Raw genomic sequence first — 16,993 nt, 5'->3', positions numbered from 1 at the left:
CATCCTGATCAAGATGTGCACTGGTTATTTGGTAATGTGGCTATATGGTATGTGTAACGAGGTTTGCAAGAGTGCCTTTTGGTAGTACCTACTGTCCATTATAACTGAATGCCACTATTAAACATCATTTAAGTTTTTAGGGTAATTCTTTTACAGAACAGGAGCTTAAAAAAGAGAATTTGTGCTGATGATTGGCTCTTTGGAGCAGATACAGTTGAAGAAGCCAGTTACATGTTTAGTGAACTTCAGTGTGTTACTAGATGCTGGCATGATTTTATTGAAGTAATACTAACAATGACTTCTTAATCAATATAATCAGTACTTGAACCTGGAACAAGTGTAACAAAACTGTTGGAATGTATTGGAATTCTTCTGAAGATGTGTTTTCATATAAAGACCTTAATTTGAACAACAGAAATTAATTCCTTTATACTAAAAGAAAATCTTAAATTTTTAATGTTAGATTATTTGGTCGTAAATGGTCATCTAATTCCTCACTTAATTGATGCAATGGTATTGAGAATGAAACAAGTAATTTTTTCCCAGCGAAGAATATAAAGGATGACGAGTGTTGGCTTTTACTGAAGCTATATCCATACTTGATTTTAATTAATGGAGTGATTTCACCAAGGGATACTGTTGCCTGGGTTTTAAGATTTCTCAGTGACTATAAACCCAAGTCTACTTAGGTTTACGGGAGCTTAGATGAGACGGAAGAAAGGGTGGTGGATGGGAGTGGATACTTGCCTTTTGACTTGGCTACCTCCCTTGTAAGGGGGAAAAAGCCCTTAGTATATGATAGGGTTTTAAGATTTCTCATACATACATATACCAAGGTTTTTTCCCCTTACAAGGGAGGTAGCCAAAAAGGAAAAGGCATAAAATCATTCCCACCCATTCCATCCCTGAACACACTCAACACCCCTCCACCCTCCCCTTATCTTAGCACCTCCTGGATGATGGGTCATCCCTGCACCTTGTCCACTGCCCTGGGTCAGAAGCAGTGTCGCAAGACACAGCACATCCACAGCAAGGCTGCTTCATTAAATCAGCGACCCCCCCCCCCTCTCTGTCCCCCCATTGCATAAAAGGAGAAGACTGGGAGAAATCTCTTCGGGCTGCGTCAAATTTTGCTCACACATACTACCTCAGCCCACATCCATTCCACCCCATGCATCACAACATCATCCATACACAACCATTCTCTATCCGCCCCTGTCTTCTGTCCTCTCCCGTCCTTCCTCAACAGACATTCCCCTCTTCCCCAAAGCCCCCTTCACCCCATCCATCCACCTAATCCTAGGACATCCCTTCATGTTCACTCCCTCCACATCTGCCTTCCATACCTCTTTTACTAGTCTTTCTTCACTCATTCTTTCCATGTGTCCAAACCATCCTAATACTCTTTCATCAACCCTATCTCCCAACTCCCTTTCCACCCCTGTTCTCCTCATTTCTCACTCTATCTAGCCTAGTAACCCCCATCATACTTCTCAGACACCTCATCTCAAACACATTCAAACTCTTTCTCTCTTATGTTCCATGTTTCTGCCCCATACAGTGCTGTTGGCACAATCACTCCTTCATACAGTCTCCTCTTAGCATCCATTCCCAAATGCCTGTTCCTCATTACACTTATTAATCCACCAAGGCATTTACTCGCTTCTCTCAATCTACATTCTACCTCCACCTTCACTCCACCTTTTCCTGCCATATTTGCACCCAAGTATCTAAAACTATCCACTTCCTCCAGTCGCTCTCCCTTAATGCTCACTTCCAGTCTACTGCCACTTTCACCCCTTGTACATCGCATCACCTTACTTTTACCCACATTTATCTTCAGCTTTCTTCTATCACACACTCCCCAAACTCTGTCATCAACAATAAACCTAAGTCTACTAAACTTTCTGGTCCCTTCAATTATGATAAGCTAAGTAAAAGAAGACAAAATTCTCCCTATAAGTTCTTCATTGAGAAAACTTGATCTTTTTCTAGATCTGAAAGGATTATTAAGAGTCAATGGTAGACTGAAATATTCTGACTTGTGTTGACTGTAAACACCCCAAAAGAATTCCAAATTGACATGTGGCAAAACTTTTAGCTCACTTCCATATTCTTATGTCAACCATTAGAAATTCTAACTGGATTATTGGATTAAGATGACTGGCCAAGGGAGTATGTAAAGAAAGCATTACTCATAAAAAATTCTATTCTATGGCATGTAACCAGCCAGCAGCTCGATTGCCAGAATTATGTTCCCCTTTGACATAACTAGTTTAGATAATGCTGGTCCATTGTTTGTATTTGATCTTGCAGTTTATATTATAGGCATGTGCTGTCACAAGATCTGTTCACTTGGAGTCAACAGACTCCCTTTCAGTACCTGATTGTAGATTTACTGCCAGGAGAGGTCTCCCATCTGTGATGTACTTAGAGAGTGGAAAAATATTTACAAGTGTTGGAAATAAGCTTCAGAATTATTCTCATGTGTTGATTCCTAAGTAGAAATTTATTGCTCCCAGATCCCCATGGTGGGAGCAACTTGTATGGTTGGCAAAATCTGCTCTTAAGACATCTCTTGGCACAAAATGCCTGACTAAATGTAAACTTTAAACAACTTTAGTTGAAGTAGAAGCATGCATTAATTCCAGACCTTTGACATATGTAAATGAAGAACCTGATGTGATTAACCCTTTGACACCTTCACATTATCTGATTGGTTGAGTTGTAGGATTTCATCCTAATGATTCAGACAAATATGTAAATAGTAGTTATAATGACTACTTGAGAAATTTTTGGAAAATGTAGTGTGACAATTATTTAAAGAGTGGAATATATGGGAAATGAAATGGGTGGGAGTGATTTCTATGCCTTTTTCTTTTTGGCTACCCCCCCCTGTGTAAGGGGGAAAAAGCCTTTGGTATATGTATGTATGTAATCTGAAGAAAGGTTCTGTTGTATTAATAAGAGGAGATAATGTTCCAAGAAAATGTTGGCTTTTGGGTTTAATTACTGACTTATTTCCTTGTAGGGATTGTATGGTAAGATGTGTAAATGTAGACCTGTTCAGAAACTTCATGACTTGATTTATTATGATGTAAGTAATGCTCAAGAAAATTCAAGTCCCTATGGAGACTCCCACCCAAATCAGAAATGTATTAGGTGAGGAAGATGTTGAAGGGGATAATGATGAAACTGGAAATCTTGCTCAGATTAAGGTGTTTGAGTTGCCATGTGAGAAAGCCCCAGACTGTACTTAATCTATAAAGTTTAGATTTAAATTATTTTTGTTACCGATTATCTGGACAGCAGGACAAAACCCTATTTAACAAAGTAGTGAAAAAGTGCACAGACAAGCCATTCTAAACAAATTAGTTAAAAAAAATATATGTACATTAAATAGGAATTTATAAATACTCACATCACTTTTACAAAATATATGTTTATCATAAGTGTCCTTAAAATCCTTAACCCCTTCCATACGGTGCCGCACACATAGGCGTCATGAGGAGCAAGTGGATTTGCGACGCTGCCATATCGGCGTCTTGATTATATTCATTGTAGTCGCCCGTGTTTTTACATTCTCCCAAATGTGCCCTGAATCCCATTCTCTGTGGTTTTCAAAATTCGCGGGTGAAAGAGAGAACGATCGATATAAGCGGTGACTATATTTTATGATGCGAGTATTATTACGACATTAAGAACACTAAAGAGCTTTTGTCTAAAAATCATCTTCACCATAGGAACAATTTCTAATCCATATTCAATCACTACTGTATGTGATCTACAAATGCCATTGAACTACTTGGGCATCTCTTGTGGAAAGCCAGTGTTCTATTTCGTAATTCATCTGCTTCATCTGATCTGCATGAGTAATGGAAATCTTTTTCTAATATATGTCCTACATGTCCTTTTACTTTGGCAAAAATATGTTTGGAAGTATCATCTATTTTCTGCCTATTTGGCAGATGAACTTCACTAAAATTCCTTCTTTCATCACTGTTTTCAGATCTTTGGAAATCCTTTTTCTTTTTTAAATCCTGGAGGGTAATGTGGTACATGTAAGGATCCTTGTTATTTTCATTCAAATATTGTGGTGTACCACATTCTGAGCAGACACTTTTTCCTTCTCTTGTATTACTTGGCTCCAAAAACAGACGATCATTTTGAGTATAATGATGAACACCTGGAATATAAAATCCTCTTAACATGACATTTCCACAAAGAATTTCTTTACTACAACAATAATTGTTACTTCAAGTTTAAGTGACTGTAAGTCCACAGCCTCACATCCTACATGTCTGAAAAATGCTGGACACCTGCACTATATTTACTTATAAATCAATCCATTGTCCCAGGACTCTCTTGCAGGAGACCCACAGCTCCATGGTAACTGGTAACAGCCACCACATTGACCCTAAATCTCTAAAGGATGAAACGTGTACATCCAACTCTTCCTACTCTTCTCCTGTTTACCACTATATTGTCCATTAAAGCCCACACACCATCTTTGCACACCTTGTGATTCCGTCCTTGAAACATCCCCATTCCTCCTCCACTCCTAGTTCTACTCTATCCTTCACTCCCTCCCATTCTTTTTTCAGCTTTGTGCATTCCTTCTCCTTTTCTTTCTCATTTAAACAGTTTACTCTATGCACCTACCTACATTCTGTCCTTTTCCTCTTTCTCCATCTATCCTCCACTCTCAACTTATCTTCCAACAAAAAATGATCTGATATATCCCTACTCTCTCTCCTGAGAACATGTACATCCAAAACTCTTCCTACTCTTCTGGTTACCATTATCAATAATGCTGACTATTGTTAGTGCGACAGAAGATTGATGGTGACTGAATATTCTGTCAGTCTCAGTCACATCTCACTCCTTGCATCAACTCCTGGATATCAGTTTAACTCAAGGGCACCACTTGAAGGCGGTGAGGTAGGAGTTGGTTTCCTTTCAGCCTGGTTTTGATTCTTGATTGAGATCCTGTCTCCCTATTCTTGAATAGATTAAACTGGCTGGGCAGCAAGACTTCAAAATGGAAACCATAGTAGGTAAGGAAAGCCTAAACTTCAAAGAGGAGGAAAGGAAGGAGGAGGAGGAGGAGGAAGAAAAGGGAAACGGTTTGATTATTAGCTCTTGTGAGAAAATGTTTTGGATATATGGTCAAAGTTGATAGATATCTTGGGCTCATTCTAAAGATGTAGTGACACAATTTCTCAGAGCTGCACCTCTAGATGGAGGTGAGAATTATTATGAGATTTGAGGACAATAGATAATTCTTTACAATATCTGTCTTGCAGGGCTGACACCAGCAGGTACCCATCACTGGATCCTTAATTTACATCTACAGTAATTAGTTCTACTTCCAAGTTCGATGCACTCTATATTTTAGAATATAATATAGGGTCTCAATATTTCATATTTTGCCATGAACTGTAAAGATAAAGCCCTTTTCTTGCAAACTGCTGCATTTACACTAATAACATAAATGCAGAAAAACTATCAAACCAAATAAAGAATCTAATTACAATATGGCTTGGAGCTGGAACAGCTGTGCAGTGATCCATTATGTCCATTCTTCTCCCTGAAATGCTGTACACAATCAAGGTCATTGTCAGACCATGAATTTTTGTTTCCTGTTGCGAATTTCCTTCCCTGAAACATCATGAAAATACTGCAAGTAACTTAAAAAAGATGACTGCTTTTCAAGATTATTTACAATTTAAATAACATAACTATCCAAAATAATCATTCAGCAATCCCTGGACTATCATTAAGAAATAATCCAGTCTTCAACACCACTCCAATCTCAGTAGGGTACAACTATAATTTCAGAGTACAATGTAAAAACAATATTATACATACCCTTTCCCTGTTCTTTTTTTTATAGTTATGGGAACTTCTTGCACTAGAGTCTTTTGTATAGAAGTCATCTCTTTGGAATAATGATTCTCTGTCTTTATCATATCTGAAATCCATCGCCCTTGATCTTTCATCACACAAGGGACAATCGTATAGATATGAAAAGAAGTTATCATAGTGTGTGTTGTTTCCATCCTGTTCACAAAATGGACAATAATCTAACCCTGCATCTTTATCACTTCTCATACTGTCTGAACCTAATCTGGATGTAAAGCTTTCTGGGCTACTATATACATTACTTGACAAATATGGTGGCAATGTAATGTCTTTGGGAAAAGAAGTTTTAGCCCAATTATCACAGTCTCTCTCATCACTGGTGTTACTATTAAAGTGTTCTTTGTTTGATGGTATTTTCTCATCAAATTTTTCTGTATCAGTAGCAAAGGTCACAGTTTTCTTGAATTTTTCAGAATTTTCGATATTTTCAGAAGGGTCATCAAAAGTAGTCCCACAAAGATCCTCAAAACTTCTTACTCTTCTTTGTACTTTTTCAGTGGGTCTCCACTCATGATCCCTCTTGACATCCCTTTTGTCGTCCTCAGTTATTTCATATATCTTTCTACCATCAACTGCACCCCTGGGCTCTCGAATCACTGAGGGTATAACATGGGAAGACCTGAAATCTGCATTTTCTGTTATTTCTCTTAAGTAATAAGGTTCTTTCCTTACAAAAGATGAATCAAGGTGGTTACAATTGAGCCTTGTTTTCTTTTGATATCCACTTGCTTTGGTTTTGCTGTGAGGCCTTTCTTTCTTTGGCTTTTCAGGATCACCACTTACAGCATTTCTCATATTTTTCAGTCCAGGACCAGAATTCCAAGGAAGAACTGGTTTGGATCCAGATGAGAGGTTTGATTGGACTGCTTTCAGTCTCTCACCTTTTCTGGAAGTAGAAAAGAAAAAATACAAAATCAATTTAAAATGTCCATTAAAAGCATAGAGAGAAGTCGACATACTACTCCAATTACATTCACATGAAGTTATCTTACGTTGGCATGACAGGACCAAATATGGTAATTTTCTTCATGGGAGCAACTGGAACTGTTTCTACTCTTGAACTTCTTGGTCTCATGACTATATATGATAATCTTATTCTGTGAAAAAGAAAATTTATAGTGTTAATCATGTTCTTAAAGTAAAAAAAATTATTCTGAAAATAGCATGTCAACTAAAGAGATTGAACATCATTATATCTAACATATTCATTCAGTACTTGTAGTCTGGTAAGACAGATGTTGGAGGAAGAAGAAGAAGAAGGAGAAAAAAAAAAAAAAAAAAAGAGAGAGAGAGAAAAAATAAATAAATAAAATAAAATCTCCTGCCAATGGTCTTCAAATCAAATAAACACCCTCTCCTCCACATGTAAGTACTGCCCCGTTGGGATGGCAAAATCTCCAGACCAGGTCCAAGATTTCTAATTTTCACACAAAGAGAGCTGACAACCAGCAACCATTCCCATAATCCCCATACAAGCTGGTGGTACAAAAACTCTCACAATGATACAACAAAGGCAAAAGTCCAATGTTTCTTCTCACAGAACCCTATGGGAGAGCTCTAGAACTGTTGCTGCCTACTATGGGGCTGCAAGTTTCTCGTCATACACAACCATTCTCCACTCATACTTCTATACTTATTCTATATATTCATTATATTTATAATATTCATATTATATCTAATATCCTTATTATATTCATATATCAATTATATTTATAATTCATAATTTACATTCATTATCTATATGTATTCATAAATGACCACTGAGAGGAAACATTTGTCCACGCTTTCTTTATCCAGGAAGCACAGCTCTAACCCACACAGGATGACCAGCATTGTTAGCCACTTGCATTACCTTCCCTCTGTGCTTCAAACAATTAGGAAGCCAACGACAAATAAAAGGCAATGAGACAAGTAAAGTGTTTGTTCACAAATAGGCTGGGAAACATCGGACAATTTATGGAGTCAGCCAACCGTGTAACTTGATATCTGGCTCATGTGTTCCTAGTGATAAATGTTGTGATATAAACGATGGTGTACTTCTTTTCCTTCGGAATTGCGTAGTTTTATAGATATTAATTGTTAAAGTAATGCACTTTGGCCTACCTCTCCTCCTGAACGATCTGGGGGTGAAATGTGGGAAACCGGGGTTTTTGGGTGGGGGGAATGTACACATGGAGTAATGACTATTGCAGAAGACGTGTAACAAAAAAATTAATGCATAATATCAAATACAAAATACACAAATTCCACCTACTATGCAGGGATTGCGGGGGTGAACTCACAATCAGCCATATTTGTTATTGTTATTGAATTACGCTTACAACGAATAGCTACATTAACTACTTTTACCCAACTAACGTCTTCCTTAGGTTACTCATGTGTTTCTCCTAAACATTGGGTTCTTGGGGTGGGAGATTATTATATCCATTAACGTCCGTTACCAAAATAACTCTGAATTGGTACAAGATATTAACATACATAAGCGCGAGCGTATGTTTTGCCCACGCGTTCCCACACGAGCCACATATCAAGTTGTATAGTTGGCTGGATCCATAAATTGACCAAAACATCTTCATAATTATAACCAGTTACGGTTAGGTTAGATTAGGTTTCGGTTAAGTGCGTGTGCTACTCTGCGCCCGTTCCCACCAAAAATACTACTTAGTTTTATAAAATGGTTAATGATGTTACAGTAAATTTACATGACTTATTTATGGGGTTCAAATACTCAGAATTATAAGAGCTATCCAATGATATATAAGTATTGTATATGTGGGATTGGCAAGCATATTTATATTTACCTATTTACAAGATAGTAAATAATATAATGTTCCCTGCATTTTTGGTTGTCACGTGAGATTTTTTTGCATCGAAAATTGGCCAATTTAGCCACGCGCACTGTTTAGTTGATTTGGACGTTTTTTTTCTAGTCAACGTAGCTTGTATTATGACAATCTTTTCCTAGTTATAATATGCCATTTTTTGTGAGGACCACAGTGACAGTGGAAATAAGTCTAGACTTTCTGTGCCATCCTCGGATTATATATACAATTGTATTTACTATGTATAATTATAATATGAGTCTTACATGTATTGTATCTTATTGTATATATGATTGAATCCGAATAAAATCAAATCAAACCTACACTTACTTGACTATGCCGCCGCTACTCTAACTGTTTCAAACTCCGCTCAACGTTTCTACATTGGAATGTTGTTTACATTTTTCGGGTTACGAAGGGATCACCAGTGCAATCACGAAGTTTACCTATTGTTTACGTGCTTACGTAGGGAAATATAAACATGATAGCTAGTTTCAAACGCGCTACAGAATTTGCGAAATTGTCATGTGATATGAATAATGAATGCACTGGCAAAAGTGCATGACACTAACCCTTACTCGTCTAAACTCATGGATTAACATTTAAATGTCAAGTCAGATCCCGGAAAAGGTAGTGGAATAAGTTAATCGACGTGTATGTGATCACACAATAAATAATAATACAATTTTTAAACGTGTCACCATTTTTATTGTATTTTGTTTCTAAATGGCCAAGACAGAGTACCATGAGATGACAATAGACGTAGTAAGTGTTAATTGGTACGTCTAGAGTTCTATGCCGATCTCACAGATGCAATTCTTATTTATATCATTAGATAGCTATTAAGATTATCATTTTGAGTATTTTGAACCCCGTGAATAATTTATTTATTTTTATTTTTATTTTGAATGATGTAGTGGAGAAAAGCACACACCTAACCTAACCCAACCCAACCCAACTCGACCTGGTGTAACCGGGTCTCACTAATTGCCGAACAAACCGAACAAAACCGAGAAAAGCCGAACAAAATAACAAAATCCAAACAAGGACGGGTTTTGCTCAAATGCACACTTCTATATATATGGTTGCATTATTTGAACTATTTTCTTTAAAATGTGTGATTTCCATGTAATATGACCAAAGAGAACTTACGTTTTTATCCTCTGCAATTTTACCGACCCCAGCTACGATTCGTCCAGCCCGCCGTCTATGATCATTGGTGGTATGGATCAAACTACACTCTTTTAAGTTTCTTACTGTTGTGTTATTAGTGTAATAGACTGCATATAGTTGAATTATTTAAACTCTTTTCTTTAAAATGTGTGATTTTCATGTAATTTAACACAACAGTAAGAAACTTAAAGGAGTGTAGTTTGATCCATACCACCAGTGATCATAGACGGCGGGCTGGACGAATCATAGCTGTGTTCGGTAATTTTGCAGAGGATAAAAACGTAACTTCTCTTTGATCATATTACATGGAAATCACACATTTTAAAGAAAATAGTTCAAATAATGCAACCATATATATATATATATATAGAAGTGTGCATTTGAGCAAAACCCGTCCTTGTTTGGGTTTTGTTGTTTTGTTTGGCTTTTCTCGGTTTTGTTCAGTTTGTTCGGCAATTAGTGAGACCAGTGTAACCTGGTGATTATGAAGATATAATACCTGTCCCATCACTTTCCATTCATTGCTATCTTCCTCATCACTTGAAGTGTCACGTGGAGGTACTGCACATGACTGACAACACTGGTTGCCTGAAGGTGAATAGAGTTGTGCTGCCTGGGTAAAATAATCTTGGACAAGTGTGTGACACTGTCCTCTTTGTTGTTGTTGGTGAATGAATGTGGTGAAATACTGAAAGGGGAAATTGCCCCATATCCTAGGCTGCTTTACTCACTCTTAAACAGCTCTTTGATATGCAGGTGTACTACTCAGCACTGCAGCCCCCCATAAGAAAACACAAAAAAAGAAAAGCTCCACTGATATTACCATTAATTTGCCTTACTTATTCATGGGGCTCAAAATATTCAGAATGATAAGAGCTATCAGATGATATAGATAAGAATTACATGTGATACTGGCAAACAGTACCATAGAAGAATGCTGACAGACAGACAGACAGACTTTATTTGGCAAAGAATCAATATACATGAAGTGCAGATAATGACAAGAACACATAGTTCGAAATAATAATTGCAAATTGCCGAGGATAACACAAAAAGCATGTATGCTTATTTTCATTGTGGTCCTCAGGCTTAAAGCAAACCAACCATTATATACATATAGTTTCAGATTAGCCATGATAAATGCCAGAATCAGTGTCCCAGTAGAATTTCAGCATCACACAAACAGTAGTATTTAACATGAATATTTATGTTGTCTAGTAGTTCCTAACCTAACCTAGGTAAAATTCCAGTATCACATAAATGCTGATATTTAACATTTCCAAGAATGGGAAATGAATTTCAGTACCAAAAAATGCAAAGTACTGAAAATGGGCAAATGCAGCAAAAGACCATTCACATCCAAATAGCCAGGTTCACACTCGATCGCTCAGACAGGGTTTGACTGCGCTAGAAGAAATTTAGGGGAGAAAGTGGAATTTGATTATCACAAGCTTTCCACTTCCTCCTCTTCCTCCACCTACCCTTCTTGCTCCTCCTACCCTTCTTCCTCCTCTTCATCTTCCTACCCTTCTCCTCTTCCTCCTACCATTCTTCCCCTTTCTCCTCCTCCTCCATTTTCCTCCTCTTCCTCCCAGGAGACATCTGATTAGGATACCAAGCTTGTTATAGATATGGTTAAAGAAGAGTTCAAAATATCCACCAAGACACAGAAAGCATCAAGAATAGGTAAGCAGGTGGAAGGCAAGCCTAGGCTATTGAAGGTGGAATTAGAGTCTCAGGCAGATAAGAAGTTGATTCTCTCCATGGCCAAACAGCTAAGAGATAGCACACATGAGACATATAGCAATGTATATATCAGACCAGACCTGACAAGAAGCCAACTAGAGGAGTAAAAAAACTTAAGAGCAGAACTGAAAGAGCAGAGGAAAGTGAACCCAGGAAAAAAGTGGGTTATAAAGCAAGGAAGGATTGTTGAGATCCAGGAAGAGGCATAAACCAACAACAACAAAACAAAAATGGCACTACATGTTTGAAGGCACCCCAAACAACCCACAACCAAGATTTGAGAGTTTATTATACCAAAATTGACAATTCTATTATGAGCAAATACAAATCACTTGCAGCACTTATCAATCAGGACCCATATGATGTTATTGCACTTACTGAAATAAAGCCAAAGATAGGCCAGATACCAGACCCAAACACAATGGTTTTACTGGGATATGAGCTGTTCACCAATGACCTCACAGCCCCACACACCAGAGGGACAGGTCAAGACAAAACATAGGGCAAAGCAGATATACCCAGACATGGAATACACACATACAGATGCTATGTAGGTCCAAATTATGAGACAAAGCAATAACAAACTGCTCAGGAGTACTATACAGAAGTGGATCCCCCACACTGGCTATCCCAAGGGATGAAACTCTGCATAACATTCTCAAATGGGCTGCAACAAGCAACAACACACACAAGCTCATAGTTAATGACTTCAACCATCCCAAAATAACATGGACACCAGTCCCCAAGTTACCGAGCAACACAAGCCAGGACAAACCTCAATATATATTTATACTATTCCTTGGAAAGAGAACCCATTAAATAAGCAAAAGAGGAGAAACATTTGGAAGTGTTGACAACCTATCACCTGACAGACATATCAGCAGGATTGTGGGAGAGATGTACAGACTACTGCAGAAGATTATACTGGCTTTTAACTATATGGATGATGATAATGAAATATATAGATATAGATTATAAAAAAAATATTGAAACCCTGAACTGTCCAAGACTGGACTATGTGTCTGTGGTATGATCCCCACACAAAGTGAAGGATATAAGCAAGATGGAGAGAATACCAAGGGCAGCAACCAAACCATCAGCCTTGGAGAAAAGTCATATGAGGAAAAACAAAAAGCACTGGGTCTGCCATCTTTTGAAAGATCTAAGAGAAAAAGAATTGAAGTCATTAAAGGGGATAGGTTGCATTGACAGAAGAGATCTCTTAATTAAGGATGGGAGGGCTTTTAGAGATCATGGGGAACATATTGAGAAAGACCACATGTCTAAAGATGTGATGAAATACAGTTTTCCACATAGATGTATAAATATGTGGAATAGCTTAGAAAGTGACATAGCCCAAGTTTGAACAATACATGAATTCAAAACTAAATATATCTGAAAATCAAGGATATAGATTAAGTTGGAACTGTACATGAATTTGAGGCTAGGTATGATAAATCGGAGAGTAGGAGATGGGTACCAACAAACGTTGCTCCTTTCCTGTATACAGTAAGTCCTCGTTATACGGAACATATGCATTCTTGAAAACCTTACCACAAATTGAAATTACTGTATACTAAACCCATTATAAGATGTAATAATAGGATATGGCAGACGTACCTACTCCCTGCTCTTTCCTCTTCAAAACACGAGCGGATACCATATCTGTGAATTTTTCTTACCATAAATAGAAGAGAGGGTAGTAATTACCAGATACCGTAACTGTGAATTTACCGGATAAAGAATTACCGTATAAGGAGGACTCACTGTATTACAGTTAGGTAAATACATGGGAAACACAGAGGCAGACTTCTTTGTCCTACACCTTAGGGGGCTCCAGAAGAGGTAGAGTCATGGAAATAGTAAAAGACAGGTTCAAGGGAACAGTTTAAAGGAGTGACTGCAGAAGAACAAAGGTATTATCATTCAGCTGTTATGAATTTCACTGATGGGAAACCGCAGCCCACATGATTGGATTTTTATATTGTTTTAGTGTGGGTATCACTGACTAGTAGGGCATTTTTGCTTAAAAAAAAAAGAGAGAGAGAGAGAGAGAGAGAATCATTCATAAAGCTTAGTCCTGATACTGGGTGTCAATGTGTCAGCTCTGCCTTCAGATAAAGGTGATCATTGATACTGTAGGTTTTGAAAACAGACAGCAGGGACATGAGTCAATCAAATACTGTATCTGACATATAATATTACTACTAATAGGTAACCGCTGTTGATCCTTCATTTGAATGAATAGTGATTGAATAGGTAATTGCATATCTCTTTTCATGATCCTTTATTATTTATATTTATTAATCTATTTATTCATTTATTTTGGCAGATGGAAAGGTTTAGTGGGCCAGAAGCTGTTCGCAGCAGTTGGAATGAACCTGAAGAGGAGGTTAGTCATTCTGGTAATTAGAAAATAATGAAAGATATCAAAGGCATAAGAAACATGGGTGAGTGATTTCCATAATAGATTGGGAGTCATGTGGGAACAGTAATTTGAAGGAAATGTTCATTGTGTGATGAGATGGCAAGAAAGATATCACAAAGATCTTAGTTGACATTTTATGGTTTTTGTAAACATAATATTTACTGCATTCCCTTTATTTATCCATAGATATAGGTAGACTGAAAAGAGCAGACCCAAGCTACTACCATGTTATTACTGAACATATTCAAGTATAGTGAATTTTTTATTATCCTATTTTTATGCAAGAAATAGGGATCACACTATGCATAGGCAATTTCTTTTGAAGGATTAAAATTCAAGTATTTTCAATTACCATAACCTACCTGATAAGTTACTTGCAAGAGAGGCCTGGGTCAACAGATTGATTAATGATAAAAGGCATCAAAGCTCTTTCCATATTAGCAGTTTTTGGCCTGGGCATGGGTCAGTTCAGAGTAACTAAGAAAAAACAACAACCAAATTTCTGGAACCAGAAGATTACACATTTGAGTCCCCATAGAGTAATTCTCTCTTTTCTGATCTTAATCATATCCTTCATTATTTCTCCTAAGTATCTCAGTCATAGTTGTTATTCAGGTCTTTTGTTTGTTTAAAATTACCTAGTTCCTCATAAATTTTCCATAATCATCATCCTGCTCAAGTCTGTGGTCAACAACCAATGTACTATTTCCAGCTTCAGATGCAATAGTTTAGAACAATTTGAGTTTTACTTACCTTCCAAATTATCAGTAACTGTTGAATCATTCTTCATTATCCATTTTGATACATTATTTTTAGATGTATTATATAGCAATTTTTCTAGATCTGGACCCTATATTATATATTACACTTTCAACCTCAATGCTTCAACTAGCTGTTTCCTTGATTCCTTAGAACTGGGTTGTACATGTGCTGATAGAAATATATTGGGTCCAGCTCAGAGACTTGAGTGCCAATTCCCCAAGGCTCCAGATAGAGTTGAAGGTGTTGATAGATTTAAAGGATGGGTAATGGAAAGATGATTCTCTCCCAGCAGCCATTTTGCAGGACCACCATGAGATTAGTCATTAGTAACTTGACTATCATTAGTCAAATGAAGTGGGTGAAATATATATATATTGATATCTTTATTTTGTAATTTTCCTCAGAGTCTTAGCTGTTTAGATGCCATCATCAATCAAGTGGATGATTTGGAGGAAGAAGATATTATATGCTTAGAGGACTTTGTTTTTCGTGACGGCAATATTGGTCTAGGACCAGCAAGCCCAGAGAATGAATGTGGTGCAAATACTGTGCAGACAAATTGTGACCAAGAAACTTCAGATGAAGGAGATAAAAGGTAATATAGTTTCAACCCATCAATACAAGTCAAATTCTCGCACACAGCATTGGATGCCTGATGTACAATGATTGATGCATCACAATACTTGTGTTATAAGATATAAAGTCACAGCTGTATTAAACATTCTCTTTTACTGAGTAATAATAAACACAGAAAACATGATCAAGCCAGTTCACAGAATTCGGGGGTCACTCAGCTACAACTGCAGAATGAATACAGTGAGTCCTTGTTATACCGTACATATGCGTTCCTGAAAACCTTACCGCAAATTGAAATTTGACTTATGGCAGACGTACCTTCTCCCTGCTCTTTCCTCTTCAAAATATCTAATTTTACCTCCAAAACACAAGCATATACCATATCTGTGAACTTTTCTTACTGTAAATAGAATCGAGGGTAGTAATTACCAAATACCGTAACTGTGAATTTACCGGAAAAAGAATTACTGTATAAGGAGGACTCACTGTATAATCAAGATGCCAGCTCTGGCATCCCCATATACTGTACCCCTACTCCTCATGGCACCTACATAGGCATCATCGAATGGAAGAGGTTAAATAGAATTTATTGTAAAGGTCCGTTGTAGGTCTTATTATCATATATTTACTCTGGGTAATCCCTTATGATTTTAGTAAATTGTTGTAGATCAACAAATGACTACTAGTGGGGCGGTTTAGCTCGAATATTCAAAAGGATTGTGCATTTTGTGATACAAGCATCAAATTTGGCACAAATGTACATTGATATATGGCAAACATTTTCAGATATTGAGCCACTCGGAATTCTCCCTTCATGTCTGCCATATTGGAATTCAAAATGGCCGCCATTTGAAATCTACATTTTTGATTATCTTTGGGTCTAATGCTGCTATTGACTCGATTCTGGTGTCTAAATGTATGTTTTGGGGGGCAAGGAATCCAATGGTAACAATCTACATCGCATATTTTGTACCAATGAGCTGCCATATTGGATTTCATAATAGCCGTTGTTTGAAATCTACATTTTCAATTATCTTTGGGTCTAATGCTGCTATTGACTCGATTCTGGTGTCCAAATGTATGTTTTGGGAGGAAAGGAACCCGATGGTTACAATCTGCATTGTGTATCTTTATAAATTAGCCAAAATATTGGATTTCAAAATGGCCGCCACTTGAATTCTACATGTGAGATTACCTCTGGGGCAAATATTTTTATAGTACATGACAATATTTGCTGGTATCCATTTTTCAAAATGACATACTTTATTACAGTACTCCACTTAATTCATGAGAGATGAATATTCATCATCATGTATTTTTGACAAGACAACATTTTATTCAAAGTCTGTGAAGACACTGACACTGACATTCTACAATGGTCTGGTATTTGAGGCAAGGTATACATCGGTACTGAAGATATGTGTACATAAACAGTGTCATGCTAACCAGTTCAGCACTGCCACAAGTAAATGAATGTTGTGGACTCATCTTCATGTGCAGTCCCCTTCACACACACAGAGGGCTGTGCACTTAAGGGCAGCCTTCTTGCACTTGCAGTGTT

The 16,993-nt window shown here is 37.3% G+C and overlaps 2 protein-coding genes across 8 annotated transcripts in view; one reads left to right on the top strand and one right to left on the bottom strand.

Moving 5' to 3' along the window:
• Window positions 1–24: 24 nt before the first annotated feature.
• On the bottom strand, window positions 25–9,211 carry LOC143029583 (uncharacterized). Of its 2 annotated transcripts, none has more exons than XM_076192273.1 (5): window positions 9,078–9,211; window positions 6,918–7,022; window positions 5,872–6,811; window positions 5,535–5,661; window positions 25–4,186 (listed from the first exon to the last, which is right to left on the bottom strand). In XM_076192273.1, the coding sequence occupies exons 2-5, from the start codon at window positions 6,998–7,000 to the stop codon at window positions 3,771–3,773; spliced, it is 1,566 nt and encodes a 521-aa protein (XP_076048388.1). In that variant the 5' UTR covers window positions 7,001–7,022; window positions 9,078–9,211; the 3' UTR covers window positions 25–3,770. The 2 variants fall into 2 exon arrangements, with proteins under 2 accessions (XP_076048388.1, XP_076048389.1); XM_076192274.1 differs by lacking the exon at window positions 9,078–9,211 and adding an exon at window positions 8,727–8,946.
• The window catches only part of LOC143029584 (uncharacterized), a 41,091-nt gene continuing 33,063 nt past the window's right edge, over window positions 8,966–16,993 (top strand). Inside the window, exons 1-4 of one of the 6 annotated variants that reach the window (XM_076192275.1) lie at window positions 9,459–9,512; window positions 10,467–10,514; window positions 13,999–14,058; window positions 15,261–15,451. In XM_076192275.1, the coding sequence (XP_076048390.1) occupies window positions 9,474–9,512; window positions 10,467–10,514; window positions 13,999–14,058; window positions 15,261–15,451 (338 nt within the window). In that variant the 5' untranslated portion in view covers window positions 9,459–9,473. Of the gene's footprint in view, window positions 8,990–9,168; window positions 9,378–9,452; window positions 9,513–10,466; window positions 10,515–11,529; window positions 11,607–13,998; window positions 14,059–15,260; window positions 15,452–16,993 lie in introns of those variants that run through there. The other 5 variants (XM_076192279.1, XM_076192277.1, XM_076192276.1 and 2 more) reach the window with 5 other exon arrangements.

The sequence above is a fragment of the Oratosquilla oratoria genome, chromosome 11, assembly GCF_046742065.1.
Source record: "Oratosquilla oratoria isolate Oo_2021 chromosome 11, ASM4674206v1, whole genome shotgun sequence".
NCBI classification, from domain to species: Eukaryota; Metazoa; Arthropoda; class Malacostraca; order Stomatopoda; family Squillidae; genus Oratosquilla; species Oratosquilla oratoria.
Note: the sequence above shows the minus strand (reverse complement) of the source record. Positions and strands in the feature narration are given on the sequence as shown.

Excerpts from the sequence above, each read along its gene's own strand:
- LOC143029583 (XM_076192273.1), bottom strand. The coding sequence starts at position 7,000 with ATGAGACCAAGAAGTTCAAGAGTAGAAACAGTTCCAGTTGCTCCCATG. Across the intron at positions 6,812-6,917 it reads TTTGGTCCTGTCATGCCAAC|AAAAGGTGAGAGACTGAAAG; the intron begins GTAAGATAACTT and ends TTCTACTTCCAG. Across the intron at positions 5,662-5,871 it reads AAAAAAAGAACAGGGAAAGG|GGAAGGAAATTCGCAACAGG; the intron begins GTATGTATAATA and ends ATGATGTTTCAG.